Here is a 20,000-nt window from a genome sequence, read left to right on the forward strand (position 1 = left end):
ACTAAACCAGGTAACAGCTGAGTCTCTGCTCACCTGGTCTTCATTCACTATTATTATTAATGTTTCACTTCCTGTCTGCAGGAATCTACACAGCCTTCAAGACCTTTCTCCACAAAGACAAGATTCTTATTAAGAGACTGTTGAAGGTGAAAACATGATACTTATTGATATGAATACTTATTGATATGAATACTTATTGATATGAATATGTATTGATATTAATACTTATTGATATGAATACTTATTGATATGAATATGTATTGATAGGAATACTTATTGATATGAATATTGATTGATATTATTACTTATTGATATGAATGTTATTGATATGAATATGTATTGATATTAATACTTATTGATATGAATACTTATTGATATGAATATTTATTGATATGAATACTTATTGATATGAATACTTATTGATATGAATATGTATTGATATGAATACTTATTGATATGAATATTTATTGATATTATTACTTATTGATATGAATACTTATTGATATGAACATTATTGATATGAATATTATTGATATGAATACTTATTGATATGAATATTTATTGATATGAATGTTATTGATATGAATAGTTATTGATATGAATATTTATTGATATGAATATTTATTGATATGAATACTTATTGATATGAATATTATTGATGATGAATAGTTATTGATATGAATACTTATTGATATGAATATTTATTGATATGAATACTTATTGATATGAATGTTATTGATATGAATATTATTAATGATGACACACATTATAAACTGTCTTCAGGGGATTCAGAGGAAAAGGCCATCAGAGGTTCAGAGCGCCATCTTAAGGCGACACCTGTTGGAGCTCACCCAGAGCTTCATCATACCGCTGGTGAGTCAACAGCCAATCGGAGCGCTCCGTCACCTCTAACCCTTTCTGATTGGCTCCTCAGAAACATCAACCAACAATAAATCTGTCCTTTATCTCAACAGGAGCGTTACATGGCAAGCCTGATGCCTCTGCAGAGGTCGGTGACGCCGTGGAAGGTAAACAGGAAGTGGGTCGGGGGGGGGGGGGGGTCGGGGGGGTGACCTCACGGCGATGTCATCGTGGGTTCATGTGTTCCGTGTGTTCAGACTCCTCCTCAGGTCCGACCCTTCAGTCAGGACGAGTTCATGTCCACTCTGGATCACGCCGGGCCTCAGTTGACCTCGGTGCTCAAAGGTGATTGGATGGGACTGTACAGGTGAGTCGCTCAGGTGTCTGTTTTATATTCAGCTCCAGGAAACTCAAAAAGTCTTTCACGTGTTCTCATGACTTTGACAGTAAAGCCGTCATTGTTTACAATAAAGTTGTAATTTTTAGAGTAAAGTCATTTTTTGATATTCTACTTTAGCAGGAAGTATTTATGTTAATGAATAGGTGTTAATAAATCATAACCTTTAGTCTCGTAAGAGGCTAAAAGGCTGGAAAACAAACTCATGACCACAATGCTGCCTTGTTGATGTCACTTTTGTCACGTATGATGTTGTTTTGAATGAAATCTGAAGTGATTCATCTCCTCAGGAAGTTCTTCAGGTCTCCTAACTTTGACGGCTGGTATCGTCATCGACACAAAGAGATGACGCAGAAACTAGAGAGTCTTCACCTGGAGGTCATCTGTGACGCTGTGAGTCAGGTCATCGCCTCACACACTAGTGTTACTGTGAACATGTGGATCACTGTGAACAATCACTGTGAACATGTGGATCACTGTGAACATGTGGATCACTGTGAACAATCACTGTGAACATGTGGATCACTGTGAACAATCACTGTGAACATGTAGATCACTGTGAACAATCACTGTGAACATGTGGATCACTGTGAACATGTAGATCACTGTGAACAATCACTGTGAACATGTGGATCACTGTGAACATGTGGATCACTGTGAACAATCACTGTGAACATGTGGATCACTGTGAACATGTGGATCACTGTGAACATGTGGATCACTGTGAACAATCACTGTGAACATGTGGATCACTGTGAACATGTGGATCTTGTAACCCTGGTTTCTGTCTCTCAGGACCTGATGAGTTGGACTAAAGACAAGTCTGAGGTGGAAATCGTCGACTTGATTCTGAAGCTGAAAGAGAAAATGGTGATTCAGAAACTAAACATAATAAATACTCATAGTACTTTATTAGGACGTGTTGTACTGTGATACTTTCCGTGTATTTTTCCCTTTATAACAGGAAGTGTCTGTTTTTCAGAATAAAGCTCGCAGACAGCAGCTACAGATGAAAGACGGAGTTCTAGAGAAACTGGACGCTTTTCTAAACTCCATCATGAGCTCTCTGCCTGAAGACCTGCAGACGGTGCTGAGTACACTGAGTACACACTGAGTACACAGAGTACACTCTGAGTACACTGAGTACACACTGAGTACACAGAGTACACACTTCTTACCTTTTATCATAAAATCTCCACCAAACGGAATAAAATGTTAATTTATTTAACTGTTTTGTTTCTCCTCCTGTTTAATATTCATCTTTTCTTTGAATGAATCTTTATTAGACTTGAATAATGACCAGATGTTATTTTTGTATCACAGACTGAACTCAGTGAATGTTACTCACATTAATATTGATATTATTTATTCATAATAATAATAATAATAATAATAATGTGGTGTTTGCCTTTTCTTTACCATCTGTAAATATTTAGTTTGGATTTGAAAAGTAAAACCCGAATCATGTTCACATTTTGTCTTTGTTGTTTATATCTATCTATCTATATATATATATATATATATCTATATCTATATCTATCTATATATATATCTATATATCTATATATATATATCTATATATATATCTATATATATATCTATATATCTATATATATATCTATATATATATATATAGAGAGAGAGAGATGTAGATGTAGATAGATGAACAGTTCATCATCACAAACCTGCTTTTATTAATAATATAATACAAACAAGATGATGTTATGACAAAAAATTATGACATTTTATGTTTTGATACAAAATAACTCAAAAATGAACCAAACAGTTTGTGAAGCAGGAAAAGTTTAATTTCAACAAAGGAATCAAAAAATAAATATATGCATATATATATCTATATATATATATATCTATATAGATATATATCTATATAGATATATATATATCTATATAGATATATATATATCTATATAGATATATATATATATCTATATAGATATATATATATATCTATATAGATATATATCTATCTATCTATATAGATATATATATAGATATATCTATCTATATAGATATATCTATATAGATATATATATATCTATATAGATATAGATATATCTATATAGATATAGATATATCTATCTATATAGATATATATAGATATATCTATCTATATAGATATATATATATATATATATCTATATATATATATATAGATATATATATATAGATATAGATATATATATATATATATATAGATATATATATATAGATATATATATATAGATATATATATATATATAGATATATATAGATATATATATATATATATATATATATCTATATATATATATATATAGATATATATATAGATAGATATATATCTATATATATATATATAGATATATATATATATATATATATATATATATATATATATATAGATATATATATATATATATATATATATATATATATATATATATATATATAGATCTATATAGATATATATATATATATAGATATCTATATATATATAGATATATATCTATATATAGATATCTATATCAGTGATATGAAGAAAGTATTAATTAAAGTTACCTTTTAAATGTTTCCTCACAGTGACACTCGGTTCAGATAGAAACCCATAAACACCCGTCACTCTATTTAAACATCACTTTGGTTTTATCTTATTGGACCACCAGGTGGCGCCCTGCAGCCCCATGATGGTTCTAGTCCAGATGTTCTACCTCTTGGACCACCAGGTGGCGCCCTGCAGCCCCATGACGGTGTGTCTCTCCATCGGGCTGAAGTGCAGGATGGTCAGGATGGCGTTGAGCGTCTGCTGCCTCCCTCTGTTGTCCTGCAGCGTCAGAAACTTGTAGACGACGTTCTTCAGGTACTCCATGTTGGCGCCCTCTCTGCTCTGATCTCGGATGACTTTCTCCAGCTCTCCTCTCAGTCTGGACGCCTCCTCGTCGTGGCGCTCCCCGTTGGCGACCAGCCTGGCCTGCAGCTGGTGGACGTCCTCCTCCAGCCGGTGTTTCTGCCGCCGCAGTCCGCCGGCCTCCGCCTCCTTCCTGGCCAGCTGCTCGGCGTACAGCAGCAGCGTTGGCTCGTTGGGCGCCGCTCGCCGAAGAGCCTGGCTGACCACGTCGCCTTCGGTCTCCGGGCCGAACTCGCGCTCGTCGTCGGCCGTTCCGTCGCGCTCGTCGCCGCAGGTCGTCGCGGCGGCGGCGGCGGCCCGCAGCCTCTCCAGCTCCTGGTCCTTCTCGTCCAGCAGCGCCATGGTCCTCTCTCTCTGCTTGTGAAGCTCCGCCTCCAGTCGCAGCAGGTCGTCACGGTGCGACGCCTCCGCCCGCTCCGCTTCCTGTCTGCTGGTGAGCTGCAGCGCCGCCGCCCGCTGCTGCCGCTCCTCCAGCTCGCAGCGCTGCCGGGTCTCGGCCTCGTCGCTCTGGATCCGCAGGTTGATGTACTTCTCCCTCAGCTCGGACAGCTGGTCCCGGACCTCCTCCAGCTCTTTGGCCTGGCAGCCATCTTTGGCGTTCTTGTTCTTCAGCACCACCTGCGCTCGCAGCTTGTAGCGTTCAAACTCGTCCCTGAGCTGCTGGAGCTCCTGCTGGTGGAACACGGAGGCTTTGTCTCCGCCCAGCTCGGTGTCCACCACCAGGTTCTGGATGTTCTGGTCCTGGTTCCTCTGAGCCGCCAGCGATAGCAGCTTCTTCACCTTCTCCAGCTTCTCCTTCAGCATGACGATGTCCAGCTGAGACTCGTCCACGCCGAGGTCTGAGGTCATCCTGCTGGAGGCGGCGATGGTGAGCGTCTTGTTCTCCGTGTCCAGCTGCAGGATCCGGTCTCTGAGCCTCTGAGCCGTCTGCTGGTCTCTCTGCCTGGACTTCTCACAGGAACCCAGCAGCTCCGACAGTTCAGAGACTCTCTGTTCAAGACCGGCGACCCTCGACTCTGCATCCTGAGCGCGTTCGTGAGCACGTTCCTCCGCCTCGCAGGCCTGCAAAACAACAACAGTCTCAGGTTATGACCTGGTTTCAGTGAGTTCAGACCTGGTTTTAGTTGGTAAGGGTCTCAGTTTTACCTTTCTGGTCTCAATGTGGATCTGCTGCTGGAAGTGTCTTTTCAGCTCCGTCAGCTCTTGCTGCAGCTCGTTCACTCTGGGATCTGGTTTCTTCTGGTCCTCCTCGGCGGCCTGCAGCCTTCTCCTCAGCTCATCTCTCTCCTCCCTCACCTGGTTCAGGTGAGCCTGGGACTCCGCCCCCCGGTCCACGGCCTGCGACGTCACGAGGAGAGCGGCGTTGGCGTCCTGCAGGTGGAGCTCCGCCTCCTGTCGCAGGTCTCTCTCCTGCTGCAGGATCCTCTGGAGCTCCCTGAGCTGCTGGACGTGGTCTCCTTGCTCCTGCTCCCTCTCGTGCTGCTGCGTGATGACGCGAGCGCGGCTCTCCGCCAGCTGCTGCTGCAGGGCGCGGAGCTCCGCCTCTTGCTGCGTGGTCACTGTGACCAGGCGGTCCTGGAGCTCCTCCATTTCCTGTTTCAGCTGCCGCTTGTCGGCCTGAAAGCTCGCCTCCATTCGGGACTTCTCGTGGGTCACTGTGGCGAGGGCGCCGGTGAGCGTGCTCAGTTGTTTCTTCAGCTGGGCGAGTCGGCGGTCCACCTCCGTGCCGGGAGGTGGCGTGGCCTGATGTCGCGGCTCCGCCCCCACGCCGCTGTTCTCCGAATCAGACCGCAGGGTCTGCAGGGAAGAAAAGTCATCACGTTAAACTGTTGCCGACGTCTTCAAGAGCATCGTTTGAGATGTTAAAGACGTACCACTGAGCTGGACTTAAGTCCTGGTTCTCCCTGGTCCTCCTCGTTCTGGTCCCCTCTGGTGGTCTCACTGGGCGTGTCCACAGACGCTGCCGTGTCCACGCTGTCCTCGCTGTGCAGCGAGCTGCCGTCCTCCAGGAGGTCCAAGGTGGTGGTGGTGGTGGTGGCGTCCTGGCCTTGTTGGTTCAGGTCCACCTCCTGGGTCACCGTCAAGGCCTTCAAACTGGCCTCCAGAGCCTCCTTCTCCTTCAGAAGACTCTTATAGGCCCGGACCACGTCTTTGAAGCGAGTCTGGTACTGGACCAGCTGCTTCTTCTGGGACTCGATGGTGTCCACCAGCTCCTTCCGGCCGGAACCGCCCCCAAAACTCATCCCGAACTTCTCCATGTCTCTGATGGTCTACCAGGGTCAGATCAGAGTCTACCAGGGTCAGGTAACACCATCATCATGCAGGACCAGAACCGGTTCCTCTGGGACTGTTCATAGTGAGTCAGACTGGGTTTGATGGTTTCTGAAAGGAGACATCATCTAGATTTTAACATTTTGATGCATCTGTTGTTTGATTACCATAATGATGACGTAATAACTGTTATTAATGCAGATCTGATGATTCAAACTCTTAACATGTTTTGTGTGCAAACATATTTACGACATATATATATATATATATATATATGTATATGTGTGTATATATATATGTATATATACATATACATATATATATATATATATGTATATGTATATATATATATATATGTATATATATATATATATGTGTGTATATGTATATCTATGTATATACATATATATGTATATATATATATATATATATATATATATACACACGTGTATATACATATGTGTGTGTATATATATATATATATATATATATATATATATATATATATATATGTGTATATATATATATATATATGTGTATATATATATATATATATATATATATATACACACACACACGTGTATATACATATGTGTGTGTGTATATATATATATATATACATATATATATATATATATATATATATATATACACACACGTGTATATACATATGTGTGTATTATTAAGATTCACCACAATCACAGACGTTAATCTCCGGTTTTCTCCGGTTCTCACCTGACGAACATCCGCCAACAGACTCTGACACAAACTGAAGGTTTCAACGAGCAGAAATTAAACAAACAATATTTCTGAAATGTATTTATTTCACTAGAAAAGTGTAAATATTGTCAAAATAATCTCACGGTTTAATCCGAAGAGACTGTCAAACCGACAGCCGCCATGTTGCCTTGAACCGGAAGCGGAGGAAGAAGCCGGAACTCCGATGCTGCATTCATGGCAGTCAGGAAAAAAGACAACTATTGTACTATTGAGTGTATTTCTCCCTTTTTAAACATTACTGTCAAATTATTGAATATAGTAAACAAAACACAATAACGTATTATTATGATATATATATATATGTATATATATATATATATATATATATATAAAGTATTAAGTATATTCATTTTTTTTGCACCACGTTTAAAGGCCGATTCTACCGAGTTTTCGGTAGAACGTGAACGCATCATATTGGGTTCAATAAAGTTTTTTTTCCAGTGACGTCATTTGTTCCGCGTGGCACCGAGGAGCACCGTAGCTCCGCCCACCTTTCCGTGTGATCTTCCGCCTGCTCTCCACCGTCCCTAACCGGCTGACATTCTCCACCGTTACGTTGTTTTTTTATTTTAAATCCTCCCGCCGCTGAACCGGGATATATATTTTATTATTATTATTATTAAAAATAAAATGGGGTTGACCATATCGTCCTTGTTCTCCAGGCTCTTCGGAAAGAAGCAGATGAGGATACTGATGGGTGAGTAGGCTAGGCTAACTAGCTGCTAGGCTAATGACAGATTCTTCTCTCAACCTTTTGATATTAACGACCATTATCATACATATTATCACTATTTATTATAATGATATACTATTAATACAATATGTATGTTATTGACGTTCAGACAGACTTATTGGACGCTTAAGGAAATAGAAGCTAACCCAGCTAGTCGGAAGATGCTACCCTCGGAGCTAACGGGCGTTAAGGTGACGTCATTAGTCACGTGACGTTTCACCGGTCTGTCAGCGTCAGTTTAATGCGTTATTAACGTAATCAATGGTTAATGTGAAGGTTGATTTAAAGTGTCTGTCTGTCTGTCTGTCTGTCTGTCTGCTCTCTCTCTCTGTCTGTCTCTCCGTCTGTCTGTCTGCTCTCTCTCTGTCTGAATTGTGATTGGTTTAAAGTTGGTTCTTATGAAGTTATTTAAATATGATTTGTGGTCTCGTTTCAGTCGGTTTGGACGCAGCTGGAAAAACAACCATCTTGTACAAACTGAAGCTCGGAGAGATCGTCACCACTATCCCGACTATCGGTAAGACAGGTTCCTCTCATAGTCATGGTTCTCTCAGCCGATTGGTTCCTCTCATAGTCATGGTTCCTCTCATAGTCATGGTTCTGTCAGCTGATTGGTTCCTCTCATAGTCATGGTTCTGTCAGCTGATTGGTTCCTCTCATAGTCATGGTTCTGTCAGCTGATTGGTTCCTCTCATAGTCATGGTTCCCTCAGCCAATTGGTTCCTCTCATAGTCATGGTTCTGTCAGCTGATTGGTTCCTCTCATAGTCATGGTTCCCTCAGCCAATTGGTTCCTCTCATGTTCCTGTGTTCCAGGTTTTAATGTGGAGACGGTGGAGTACAAGAACATCTGTTTCACAGTGTGGGACGTCGGTGGTCAGGACAAGATCCGTCCTCTGTGGAGACACTACTTCCAGAACACACAGGTACACAAGTGAGACTGACTACAATGTAAAGAGGAGCAGAAACCTGTATTTAATAACCGTTCAATGAAACACACCTTGTGATGGTCCTCCTGTTGACGTGGTCCTCCTGTAGGGTCTGATCTTCGTCGTGGACAGCAACGACAGAGAGAGAGTAGCAGAGTCTGCTGAGGAGCTCTCTAAGATGGTGAGTGACTCAAACCCTTCAGTCTCAAAGCTCCAGTCTTGTCTTCTGTCACCACTTGATTGTGGACATCTAGAGAACTCATAGACATGATGCTCCACATCTCTATGTTGACTCAGCAGAGAGAACGTGAAGTTACATGATTATATTCCTTCATGTTTTGAATTGTCACCTGAAGGTTTTCTTCACATGAATAATAAAGACAGGAAAGTGTTTTCACGCTCAAAACACCATCAATCATGAAATAACCAAACGTTTACCAGCAAGAAATGCATCACACAATCTATGACGTCGTCGGTCACATGACTCTGTGGATCTATGACGTCGTCGGTCACATGACTCTGTGGATCTATGACGTCGTCGGTCACATGACTCTGTGGATCTATGACGTCGTCGGTCACATGACTCTGTAGATCTATGATGTTCTTGGTCACATGACTCTGTAGATCTATGATGTCCTCGGTCACATGGCTCTGTGGATCTATGACGTCGTCGGTCACATGACTCTGTGGATCTATGACGTCGTCGGTCACATGACTCTGTGGATCTATGACGTCGTCGGTCACATGACTCTGTAGATCTATGATGTTCTCGGTCACATGACTCTGTAGATCTATGATGTTCTCGGTCACATGACTCTGTAGATCTATGATGTCCTCGGTCACATGACTCTGTAGATCTATGATGTCCTCGGTCACATGACTCTCTCTGTAGATCCAGGAGGACGAGCTGAAGGACGCGGTTCTTCTGGTTTTTTACAACAAACAGGATCTTCCAAACGCGATGGACCCCAGGGAACTCACCGAGAAACTGGGTCTGCCAAGCCTTTCTAACAGAACTGTAAGGATCACACACACACACACACACACACACACACACACACACACACACACACACACACACACACACACACACACACACACACACACACACACACACACACAGCTCACACAGCTCACCTGTCCAGGTGTTGTCTGATCCCAGTGTCACCTGTCTGTCTGTGTGTCTCTACAGTGGTATGTCCAGGCCACCTGTGCCACTCAGGGTACCGGTCTGTACGAGGGTCTGGACTGGCTGTCCAATGAGCTGTCGAAGCAGTAGACCACCTGACAGGAAGCGGCGGACTGATGTCATCGACGGATGGCTGTGTACAAAGTGATTGGGGGGGGGCGTTTACCCAAACTTATTTTTTTTTTTTAATTATTATTGTCTGTAAGAGGAAGTGATGTCATGGACTCTGAGCGCATCCTCTTCTTCTGTTCTTCCTGTTAGAGTTGTTTGTTTTCTTTTCTTCCGCATGTTTCAGAATCATGTGACAGGAAATTATGTCACAGGTACAATGTGCCTGTGGGCGGGGCTAACTACAGGCGACAGATACCTGGTCGTGTGACGACTCATTCCACTGACCCTGAAGGCCTCGTTATTCCTCCACAATGTGAAGAAGTGAGACGATGATGCAATAAAGGTTTTTTTTTCTTCTCAGCTGTTTGACAGATTTTTGTTTTTATATTGAAGGTGCAAAGAGTCAAATATTAAATATTTATTAAGTATTTGACTCGTTTGTTATAACTTTGTCCCAACATGATGAATTGGTGTTTGAACAACTCAAATGTTTTCATGAGATTGTGATCAGTCGTTTGAATAATACGACAATATTCACTTTAATCAACAAAATAAAACTACAATTATTTCTTTCATTGGAAACCTTTCACGTTAAACATTTTAATTTGACATTTGTCTTTTTTTAATATGAAACGTTTCTACATCTTAACATTTTAAAGAGTAGCTTCATAACTTAAGACATAAACTAAATGATGAAACACATTTACATTTCTTTATATGTTCATAAAAATTCTTATTGTTTAAAATCTGCTCTAGGTCACATCTAAATAATCCACAAGTCAAAACAGATTTAAGAAATAAGAGTCAGTCCTTCAGAATAAAAGTTAAATTGTTTTTAGATACATTTTGGTCAAATTTAAAAGAACAAATATTCAGTCACATGTTAGTCTTTATTAGTAAACAGTTTAAATCATTCAGTTAAATACACAAAGCGTTATGTAGAGTTTAACAGTTAGAGACTAATGACTTCCAGCTGCAGACCAACCGATGACCTCACTTCCTGTCTGTCGCTATCTAAGCGTTGATTGGTTCCTGCTGGTTGTTCTGACGTTTGACCACAAAAACCTTCTGACCGGAAACCGTCACCATGTAAACAAAGTCCTCCAGAGTCACTGAGGAGAGAAGAAAGCACAGGTGAGAGAGAGTCTACAGGTGAGAGAGTCTCTACAGGTGAGAGAGAGTCTACAGGTGAGAGTCTCTACAGGTGAGAGTCTACAGGTGAGAGAGAGTCTACAGGTGAGAGAGAGTCTACAGGTGAGAGAGTCTCTACAGGTGAGAGAGTCTCTACAGGTGAGAGAGAGTCTACAGGTGAGAGAGTCTCTACAAGTAAGACAGTCTACAGGTGAGAGAGTCTCTACAGGTGAGAGAGAGTCTCTACAGGTGAGAGAGAGTCTCTACAGGTAAGAGAGTCTCTACAGGTGAGAGAGTCTACAGGTGAGAGAGTCTACAGGTGAGAGAGAGTCTCTACAGGTAAGAGAGTCTCTACAGGTGAGAGAGTCTACAGGTGAGAGAGAGTCTCTACAGATGAGAGAGTCTACACAGATGAGAGAGAGTCTACAGGTAAGAGAGAGTCTACAGGTGAGAGAGAGTCTCTACAGGTGAGAGAGAGTCTCTACAGGTGAGAGAGAGTCTCTACAGGTGAGAGGGTCTCTACAGGTGAGAGAGAGTCTCTACAGGTAAGAGAGTCTCTACAGGTGAGAGGGTCTCTACAGGTGAGAGAGTCTCTACAGGTGAGAGAGAGTCTCTACAGGTGAGAGAGTCTCTACAGGTGAGAGGGTCTCTACAGGTGAGAGAGTCTCTACAGGTGAGAGAGTCACTACAGGTGAGCAGCTGGCCTTGAGACAGTGTTGGTTACCTGACATGCGTTTGAAGGGCGGCTCAGCTGATCCAGGTAACTTAAATCGACTCGCTGTTCGGACCATCTGCATCATCACCGCTGCTGTGTGCTCATCGTTCTCCAGCTCACCTGCTGACTGATGACGAGACACGAAAAACACAACATAACTTTATTTAAATGTATTCATAACGATTCAGAAAATGTATGTTGCATCAAAGCACCAGTTACAGGTGAACGATGTAAACACAGAGCGCTGAACTGAGTCTGGTGTGTTGTTTTTATCACTCACGGCCAGAACTCCGTCCTCACTGATCACCAGGTACCCCAGCTGATCTGGGATCCGCTCCAGACCAGCAGTCAGACCAGCTGTCGTCTGTCAACAACACATATGCAGAATGGAGATCAGCTCACTAGAGGGATTATATACGTACAGTATGTATGTATGTATGTATGTATGTATGTATGTATGTATGTATATATATATTATCCATCAGAGAACTACAAACACACAGTTCATTTAAAGCTCAGTTAATTAAAGAAATGCTGAGTTAGGACTCGGCTCTGTAACTACACCTGTCTGTCACCTGTCTGTTGTCTGTCTGTCTGTCTGTCTGTCACCTGTCTGTTGTCTGTCTGTTGTCTGTCTGTTGTCTGTCTGTCGCCTGTCTGTTGTCTGTCACCTGTCTGTCGCCTGTCTGTTGTCTGTCACCTGTCTGTTGTCTGTCACCTGTCTGTTGTCTGTCTGTTGTCTGTCACCTGTCTGTTGTCTGTCTGTTGTCTGTCTGTGGACCCTCCTATACCTGCATGTCTCTTATTGTTGTTTAACACTCTGCATGTTTTGGTGTTACGTGGATGTTTTTAGTGTGTAATAAAGCAGCATATTGTCTTTATCCATGTCTCTATTTAACATAGTTATCTCTTGTTATTGTCTTTGTGTTGACTTGTCTTGTTAGTACTTGTCATGTAGTATAAGAGTGACAAACAGACCGGATCATCATACGAGCTAACAGGCTAACAGGCTAATCAGTAAACAGTTAAACTCTGAGAGAATGTAAAGTCCAAGGCAACGTGAACGTCACAGCGACAATTCAAATAATTTCAATATGATTAAAAAAAGTCAAACAGGAAACATTAAATTCATCAGAACCATAATCTTTAGTATCAGAACTCACCATGTTCTTCTTCTTCTGTTTTTCTTTTACGAGCTGGAGCTCAGCTGCATTTCCGGCTTTCTTGCGGAGGAAGCGCGTGCTGCACATGCGCAGTGAAATGTGTCTCTTTTACATTGACTTTATTTATAAATTGTCAGCATACAGAGTCGATCTGGTCTGAAGGGGCTAAAGATATATATATATATATGTACATTATATATACATATATATTTATATATCTTTAATAAAGGTTTTGAAAAGGTTCCGCTTGACACTGCGCATGCGTTAAACCCCGCCCACACCCCACAGCTCCAGTCAACAGTCTCATGATTTATCATGTGACTTATGAGACCTTCAGGTCCTGTCGGAAATTACACGTCATAAGCAAGAAAGAAGAAGAAGAGCTTCAAAACGCAAAACGTTATTAGCAAAAACAAACAAAGCATGTCACGTAAGGCACAAACAAATATACAGTATAATAGATTTATATAATATGTATATATATATATATATATATATATACATACATATTATATAAATCAATAAAACAAACAAACAACAATAAAAAGAGCACCTGAAGGCAGCATGTCTCCACATCCGGATGTTGTAAAATAATGTTTGTTAATTTAATTTAATTGTTTTTAATATGAATTAATATGAACATATTGTTAAGTGGAGTTTAAGGAGTTTCTTTGTTTCTGTGTGTCCGTCACAGCAGCAGGGTGCGCGCGCACATACATGTATTTATTTAGCTAAAGCGGAAGTGGCCGGTCAGCAGACCTGCTCACGTGACTCTTCAGCCTCTCGGAACGAACAGCAGCTCCGGTTCTCCTGCTCCTTCTCCGTTACATCGACCCTTTGAAAGCTCTCCGGTGATGGCTGGACGCGGGAAACTGATCGCCGTCATCGGCGACGAGGACACGTGCACCGGATTCCTGCTCGGTGGGATCGGTGAGCTCAACAAGAACCGGAAACCCAATTTCCTGGTGGTGGAGAAGGACACGAGCATCACGGAGATCGAGGAGACCTTCAAGTAAGAACGAGCCTCCATCAGACCACCTCCGTGTTTACCGGGCCACTGAACAGACACGCGACCGTAAGGTCTCCGAGTGAAACGTAGTTTAATCACGAGGACCCAAGCGTCACATCGGTGACGTCACATACGCGACGCAGTCAGCTGTAGATGCGACTGATTTAAATACATTAAATCTGCATAAAATCAATAATTTAACGATCTGTGACACGTACCACGTAGCTCTGACCTTTGACCCTCACACATACCTCTGACCCTCACACGTACCTCTGACCCTCACACATACCTCTGACCCTCACACGTACCTCTGACCGTTGACCCTCACACGTACCTCTGACCGTTGACCCTCACACGTACCTCTGACCCTCACACGTACCTCTGACCTCTGACCCTCACATGTACCTCTGACCTCTGACCCTCACACGTACCTCTGACCTCTGACCCTCACACGTACCTCTGACCTCTGACCCTCACACGTACCTCTGACCTCTGACCCTGACATGTACCTCTGACCCTCACATGTACCTCTGACCTCTGACCCTCACATGTACCTCTGACCCTCACATGTACCTCTGACCTCTGACCCTCACACGTACCTCTGACCCTCACACGTACCTCTGACCTCTGACCCTGACATGTACCTCTGACCTCTGACCCTCACATGTACCTCTGACCTCTGACCCTCACATGTACCTCTGACCTCTGACCCTCACATGTACCTCTGACCCTCACATGTACCTCTGACCTCTGACCCTCACATGTACCTCTGACCTCTGACCCTCACACGTACCTCTGACCCTCACATGTACCTCTGACCCTCACACGTACCTCTGACCTCTGACCCTCACATGTACCTCTGACCTCTGACCCTCACACGTACCGCTGACCCTCACACGTACCTCTGACCTCTGACCCTCACACGTACCTCTGACCCTCACACGTACCTCTGACCGTTGACCCTCACACGTACCTCTGACCTCTGACCCTCACACGTACCTCTGACCCTCACACGTACCTCTGACCCTCACATGTACCTCTGACCCTCACACGTACCTCTGACCTCAGACCCTCACATGTACCTCTGACCTCTGACCCTCACACGTACCTCTGACCCTCACACATACCTCTGACCCTCACACGTACCTCTGACCCTCACACATACCTCTGACCTGACCCTCACACGTACCTCTGACCCTCACACGTACCTCTGACCGTTGACCCTCACACGTACCTCTGACCTCTGACCCTCACATGTACCTCTGACCCTCACACGTACCTCTGACCTCTGACCCTCACATGTACCTCTGACCCTCACACGTACCTCTGACCGTTGACCCTCACACGTACCTCTGACCTCTGACCCTCACACATACCTCTGACCCTCACACGTACCTCTGACCCTCACACGTACCTCTGACCTCTGACCCTCACATGTACCTCTGACCCTCACACGTACCTCTGACCCTCACACGTACCTCTGACCGTTGACCCTCACACGTACCTCTGACCTCTGACCCTCACACATACCTCTGACCCTCACACATACCTCTGACCCTCACACGTACCTCTGACCCTCACACGTACCTCTGACCTCTGACCCTCACATGTACCTCTGACCTCTGACCCTCACACATACCTCTGACCCTCACACATACCTCTGACCCTCACACGTACCTCTGACCCTCACACGTACCTCTGACCTCTGACCCTCACACATACCTCTGACCCTCACACATACCTCTGACCCTCACACGTACCTCTGACCCTCACACGTACCTCTGACCTCTGACCCTCACACGTACCTCTGACCCTCACACGTACCTCTGACCGTTGACCCTCACACGTACCTCTGACCTCTGACCCTCACACATACCTCTGACCCTCACATGTACCTCTGACTCTCACACGTACCTCTGACCCTCACACGTACCTCTGACCTCTGACCCTCACATGTACCTCTGACCCTCACACGTACCTCTGACCCTCACACGTACCTCTGACCTCTGACCCTCACATGTACCTCTGACCCTCACACGTACCTCTGACCCTCACACGTACCTCTGACCTCTGACCCTCACATGTACCTCTGACCCTCACACGTATCTCTGACCCTCACACGTATCTCTGACCCTCACACGTACCTCTGACCTCTGACCCTCACATGTACCTCTGACCCTCACACATACCTCTGACCCTCACACGTACCTCTGACCTCTGACCCTCACATGTACCTCTGACCCTCACACGTACCTCTGACCCTCACACGTACCTCTGACCGTTGACCCTCACACGTACCTCTGACCTCTGACCCTCACACATACCTCTGACCCTCACATGTACCTCTGACCCTCACACGTATCTCTGACCCTCACACGTACCTCTGACCTCTGACCCTCACATGTACCTCTGACCCTCACACGTACCTCTGACCCTCACACGTACCTCTGACCGTTGACCCTCACACATACCTCTGACCCTCACACGTACCTCTGACCCTCACACATACCTCTGACCTCTGACTCTCACACGTACCTCTGACCCTCACACGTACCTCTGACCCTCACACGTACCTCTGACCTCTGACCCTCACATCGGTACAGGAAGAACTCCCCAAACACTCATTTCATTTTCCACAGTGAACTCTTTAAGTTGCTTCATCTTCTGACTGCAGTCTGGTGCTCTTCCTCTTCCTCTTCCTCGTAGGAGCTTCTTGGCTCGTAACGACATCGGCATCATCCTCATCAACCAGTTCATCGCCGAGATGATCCGTCACGCCATCGACGGCCACATGCAGTCCATCCCGGCGGTGCTGGAGATCCCGTCCAAGGAGCATCCGTACGACGCCTCCAAGGACTCCATCCTGCGCCGCGCCAAGGGGATGTTCTCCGCCGAGGACTTCCGATAGACGCAGAGCACTGCTCCGTGTACAAGTGTACCAATATCTATATACGTCTCTCTCTCTATATATATATATATATATATCTATATATATATATATATATATATATATATATATATATATATATATATATATATATATATATCTATATATATATATATATCTATATCTATATATATATCTATATATCTATATATATATATATATATATATATATATATATATATATATATATATATATATTCTTCTTTTCTCTTTGTGCTGCTAATGTGTGAATGTTTAATGTGTTTTGTTTCCAGATGTTGTAACTTATTAATAATTAGAATTGCTGTTGAAGAAAATAAAGGTGGTTGTTGTTGTTTGTGACGTTCTGGTTTGTCTGTTTTTATTCAAATACGAATTTACTTTTTAAATCTCTGACTTTAATTTAATTTTATTTAAATATTTGTCCAAACACACAGATACATAAAGTAGGCCCGTCAGACAGCAAAATGAAACAAATAACAAAAAATAATGATTTAAAAATAAATTAATATTAAAAAAATTAAATTTAAAAAGGAAAATATTTTTTAATGATTTTTAAAACTGTCATATCTTTATTAAATCTGTCTGCTCGTTTAATCTAAAGAATAAAATAAATGAAAACTACAAAAATAAGACTTATTACTTATATATCAATAAATAATTTTTATCTCATTTCTATTTACCATGTTTTTATTAAGTCAACTTTTTATTGTTTTTTGTAGTTTTTCATTTATGTTTTGTAGTTTTTCATTTGTTGTTGTTCCTGTCAGAAACTTGTTGTTCGGGTAAACCTCTCTACGCTTCAAAATAAAAGCATTTCAACCGTGACTCTTATTTTGAAAAGAGCCTGTTCCGGATGTGAGCGCAGCGTGTTCCGGTAGCTATATAAGCGTATGTGTCGGTTCAGTCTCTGTACTCCTCGTCACTCACCCGACCCTTCGTCATGGACCCGTGCTCCGTCTCCTCCGTCACCAGGTGCATCACCAGACACCTGAACCTCAACCTGCGCGTGGACTTCGAGCGGCGCGTGATCCGGGCCCAGGTGGAGCTCACCGTGGAGGTTCTGGAGGACCGGTTCTCTACTCTGGTAACGTTATCGGAACCCGGTGCACGTTGGCCTCAAAGCTAACGATACACACAAATCTGTTCAGTCCGGACCTTCACAGTAATGAACAGAACTCGCGCGCTAAAATGTACATTTTTAAGAAATCTGTGATTCTATTGGTTTATAAATTCATAAAATAAGTTTTTTAATTCCTGTTAGAGGCCGATCTGTATGAAGGTAGATTTGTGTCTTTATTACGCAAACAAAAAAATATGTTTTGAAAGCAAATTTCTCGCACTGCAATCAAAAATCAAGTTTGTAAGTGAAAATATATAAACTGAGTATACATTATTTGTTAGTTTTGCTTATGAAACTATAATTTTTGGTTGCAAAACAAAAACCTTTGCTTTCAAAACGAAAAGCTACGGTTTCAAAACCAAAAGCGACGGTTTCAAAACCAAAAGCTACGGTTTCAAAACGAAAACATAAAGCTACGAGTTGAGTTTGGACGTAGTGGGCGGGGCATACGCTGCTGAATGAGCCAGGAGTTTCTATTGGTGGGTTCGACTTACGTCACATGCACGCAGAAAGTGAAGCTTCATGTCAACAACACCTCATGTCGTTCTTTAAAAGAAGAGACTCTACGACACTAACAACATGAAAACAAAGTGAAGCGCTAACAGAGCAATATAATGTCAACTTACCTCCATGCCGCTCATCACAGTAACCTCTACAGTGTAAGTAGATGCCGGGATCCAAGTCGAACCCACCAATAGAAACTCCTGGCTCATTCAGCAGCGTATGCCCCGCCCACTACGTCCAAACTCAACTCGTAGCTTTACGTTTTGGTTTTGGTTTTGAAACCGTAGCTTTTCGTTTTGAAAGCAAAGGTTTTTGTTTTGCAACCAAAAATTATAGTTTCATAAGCAAAACTAACAAATAATGTATTCTCAGTTTATATATTTTCACTTACAAACTCGATTTTTGATTGCAGTGCGAGAAATTTGCTTTCAAAACATATTTTTTTGTTTGCGTAATAAAGACACAAATCTACCTTCATAGATCTGTGAGTCGGCTTCATCCGGCTCATCGTGTTCACGTAATTGAAAACGCTTTCACCTCTTAAAGGTAAAGTTTCTACAGCTTCATTCACGCGAGGAGGCGTTAAAACGTGATGCTTCTGAATGGAGATTGGTGAGATGAAGTTATTGCTACAAAACCACTCAGAACTGATTTAACTTAATAGATTGAGTCACTTTAAGGGAACTTTAAATTGTTATGACGTCAGTAGTTATTTTGTGAACATTAAATCTGACTTTCACATAGTTTAATGTGCAGAATATAACATCTATTTAAATCCACTTTATACTCATTATCGCTCACAAATATTATATTTCAACTTTTATCTCAGGCTCTATCATTTAATCAATGTGTCACTTTTATTATTGGCAATAATGTCACATTTCCCCAAATCTCAGCTCTTCTTTAAAAATGATTTTAAGCTTTTCTGAATGTTTTGGAGTCGTGAATCTTTAAATCTCTTATTTTCTGAACGATGTCATCGTGATGGATTTATCGGGGCTTCGTGAGCTCCTGGACTTCAGCAGGCTGATCAGTCAGAACAGGTGTGTTCACCTGAAACAGAGAGTGACAGCTGAGAGATAGATAAATATATATATATGAGCTCATAATGATGTGACTTGCTCTGTTGTTTAGTCTGGTGTGATTTAAGCTGGACTTTGACTGTACAGGTGAGTGCTGACTCATTAATATCTCGTTAATAAAAGTTATTGCTCTGCTTCAGACTTTGGACACCAGAGACCTGCAGGTCGTCTC

The 20,000-nt window shown here is 42.5% G+C and overlaps 6 protein-coding genes across 8 annotated transcripts in view; 4 read left to right on the plus strand and 2 right to left on the minus strand.

Moving 5' to 3' along the window:
• dennd6b (DENN/MADD domain containing 6B) overlaps positions 1–2,482 on the plus strand; it is an 8,538-nt gene extending 6,056 nt beyond the window's left edge. The window contains exons 13-20 of the mRNA XM_068734036.1: positions 1–10; positions 82–146; positions 784–873; positions 975–1,028; positions 1,119–1,228; positions 1,549–1,651; positions 2,054–2,128; positions 2,241–2,482. The exon at positions 1–10 is cut by the window's left edge and continues 56 nt beyond it. Coding sequence (XP_068590137.1) covers positions 1–10; positions 82–146; positions 784–873; positions 975–1,028; positions 1,119–1,228; positions 1,549–1,651; positions 2,054–2,128; positions 2,241–2,372 — 639 coding nt within the window. The 3' untranslated portion in view covers positions 2,373–2,482. The remainder of the gene's footprint in view (positions 11–81; positions 147–783; positions 874–974; positions 1,029–1,118; positions 1,229–1,548; positions 1,652–2,053; positions 2,129–2,240) is intronic.
• A 1,314-nt stretch (positions 2,483–3,796) lies between these two features.
• On the minus strand, positions 3,797–7,348 carry gcc1 (GRIP and coiled-coil domain containing 1). Of its 2 annotated transcripts, XM_068734034.1 has the most exons (5): positions 7,298–7,348; positions 7,170–7,203; positions 6,038–6,545; positions 5,310–5,960; positions 3,797–5,225 (listed from the first exon to the last, which is right to left on the minus strand). In XM_068734034.1, the coding sequence occupies exons 3-5, from the start codon at positions 6,419–6,421 to the stop codon at positions 3,963–3,965; spliced, it is 2,298 nt and encodes a 765-aa protein (XP_068590135.1). In that variant the 5' UTR covers positions 6,422–6,545; positions 7,170–7,203; positions 7,298–7,348; the 3' UTR covers positions 3,797–3,962. The 2 variants fall into 2 exon arrangements, with proteins under 2 accessions (XP_068590135.1, XP_068590134.1); XM_068734033.1 differs by having other exon boundaries at positions 7,170–7,337.
• Positions 7,349–7,694: 346 nt separating this feature from the next.
• On the plus strand, positions 7,695–10,535 carry LOC137889933 (ADP-ribosylation factor 4). Of its 2 annotated transcripts, XM_068733976.1 has the most exons (7): positions 7,704–7,764; positions 7,877–7,911; positions 8,384–8,464; positions 8,763–8,872; positions 8,985–9,056; positions 9,768–9,893; positions 10,068–10,535. In XM_068733976.1, exons 2-7 carry the CDS (start codon positions 7,896–7,898, stop codon positions 10,152–10,154), a joined length of 492 nt encoding a protein of 163 aa, XP_068590077.1. In that variant the 5' UTR covers positions 7,704–7,764; positions 7,877–7,895; the 3' UTR covers positions 10,155–10,535. The 2 variants fall into 2 exon arrangements, with proteins under 2 accessions (XP_068590076.1, XP_068590077.1); XM_068733975.1 differs by having other exon boundaries at positions 7,695–7,911.
• A 511-nt stretch (positions 10,536–11,046) lies between these two features.
• lamtor4 (late endosomal/lysosomal adaptor, MAPK and MTOR activator 4) lies at positions 11,047–13,775 on the minus strand. The gene is made up of 5 exons (XM_068733977.1): positions 13,738–13,775; positions 13,185–13,263; positions 12,302–12,385; positions 12,031–12,148; positions 11,047–11,287 (listed from the first exon to the last, which is right to left on the minus strand). The coding sequence occupies exons 1-5, from the start codon at positions 13,758–13,760 to the stop codon at positions 11,190–11,192; spliced, it is 402 nt and encodes a 133-aa protein (XP_068590078.1). The 5' UTR covers positions 13,761–13,775; the 3' UTR covers positions 11,047–11,189.
• A 153-nt stretch (positions 13,776–13,928) lies between these two features.
• atp6v1f (ATPase H+ transporting V1 subunit F) lies at positions 13,929–17,170 on the plus strand. The gene is made up of 2 exons (XM_068733978.1): positions 13,929–14,196; positions 16,900–17,170. The coding sequence occupies exons 1-2, from the start codon at positions 14,039–14,041 to the stop codon at positions 17,099–17,101; spliced, it is 360 nt and encodes a 119-aa protein (XP_068590079.1). The 5' UTR covers positions 13,929–14,038; the 3' UTR covers positions 17,102–17,170.
• An 859-nt stretch (positions 17,171–18,029) lies between these two features.
• The window catches only part of lta4h (leukotriene A4 hydrolase), a 7,693-nt gene continuing 5,722 nt past the window's right edge, over positions 18,030–20,000 (plus strand). Inside the window, exons 1-2 of the mRNA XM_068734030.1 lie at positions 18,030–18,206; positions 19,969–20,000. The exon at positions 19,969–20,000 is cut by the window's right edge and continues 99 nt beyond it. Coding sequence (XP_068590131.1) covers positions 18,063–18,206; positions 19,969–20,000 — 176 coding nt within the window. The 5' untranslated portion in view covers positions 18,030–18,062. The remainder of the gene's footprint in view (positions 18,207–19,968) is intronic.

Source organism: Cebidichthys violaceus, unplaced genomic scaffold (genome assembly GCF_023349555.1).
Source record: "Cebidichthys violaceus isolate CVI_PGR_0920_01 unplaced genomic scaffold, fCebVio1.0.p SCAF_60, whole genome shotgun sequence".
NCBI lineage: Eukaryota > Metazoa > Chordata > Actinopteri > Perciformes > Stichaeidae > Cebidichthys > Cebidichthys violaceus.

Bases quoted from the DNA above. Each gene is read 5' to 3' on its own strand.
- lamtor4 (XM_068733977.1), bottom strand. From the start codon at position 13,760: ATGTGGAGACATGCTGCCTTCAG. The intron at 13,264-13,737 runs GTGCTCTTTTTA...GCGCATGTGCAG, and splicing joins TGGAGACATGCTGCCTTCAG to CACGCGCTTCCTCCGCAAGA. The intron at 11,288-12,030 runs GTAACCAACACT...TTCTCTCCTCAG, and splicing joins GCCCTTCAAACGCATGTCAG to TGACTCTGGAGGACTTTGTT.
- gcc1 (XM_068734034.1), bottom strand. From the start codon at position 6,421: ATGGAGAAGTTCGGGATGAGTTTTGGGGGCGGTTCCGGCCGGAAGGAG. The intron at 5,961-6,037 runs GTACGTCTTTAA...TCTTCCCTGCAG, and splicing joins GACTTAAGTCCAGCTCAGTG to ACCCTGCGGTCTGATTCGGA. The intron at 5,226-5,309 runs GTAAAACTGAGA...GTTGTTTTGCAG, and splicing joins TCCACATTGAGACCAGAAAG to GCCTGCGAGGCGGAGGAACG.
- LOC137889933 (XM_068733975.1), top strand. From the start codon at position 7,845: ATGGGGTTGACCATATCGTCCTTGTTCTCCAGGCTCTTCGGAAAGAAG. The intron at 7,912-8,383 runs GTGAGTAGGCTA...GTCTCGTTTCAG, and splicing joins GCAGATGAGGATACTGATGG to TCGGTTTGGACGCAGCTGGA. The intron at 8,873-8,984 runs GTACACAAGTGA...GTCCTCCTGTAG, and splicing joins ACTACTTCCAGAACACACAG to GGTCTGATCTTCGTCGTGGA.
- atp6v1f (XM_068733978.1), top strand. From the start codon at position 14,039: ATGGCTGGACGCGGGAAACTGATCGCCGTCATCGGCGACGAGGACACG. The intron at 14,197-16,899 runs GTAAGAACGAGC...TCTTCCTCGTAG, and splicing joins GAGATCGAGGAGACCTTCAA to GAGCTTCTTGGCTCGTAACG.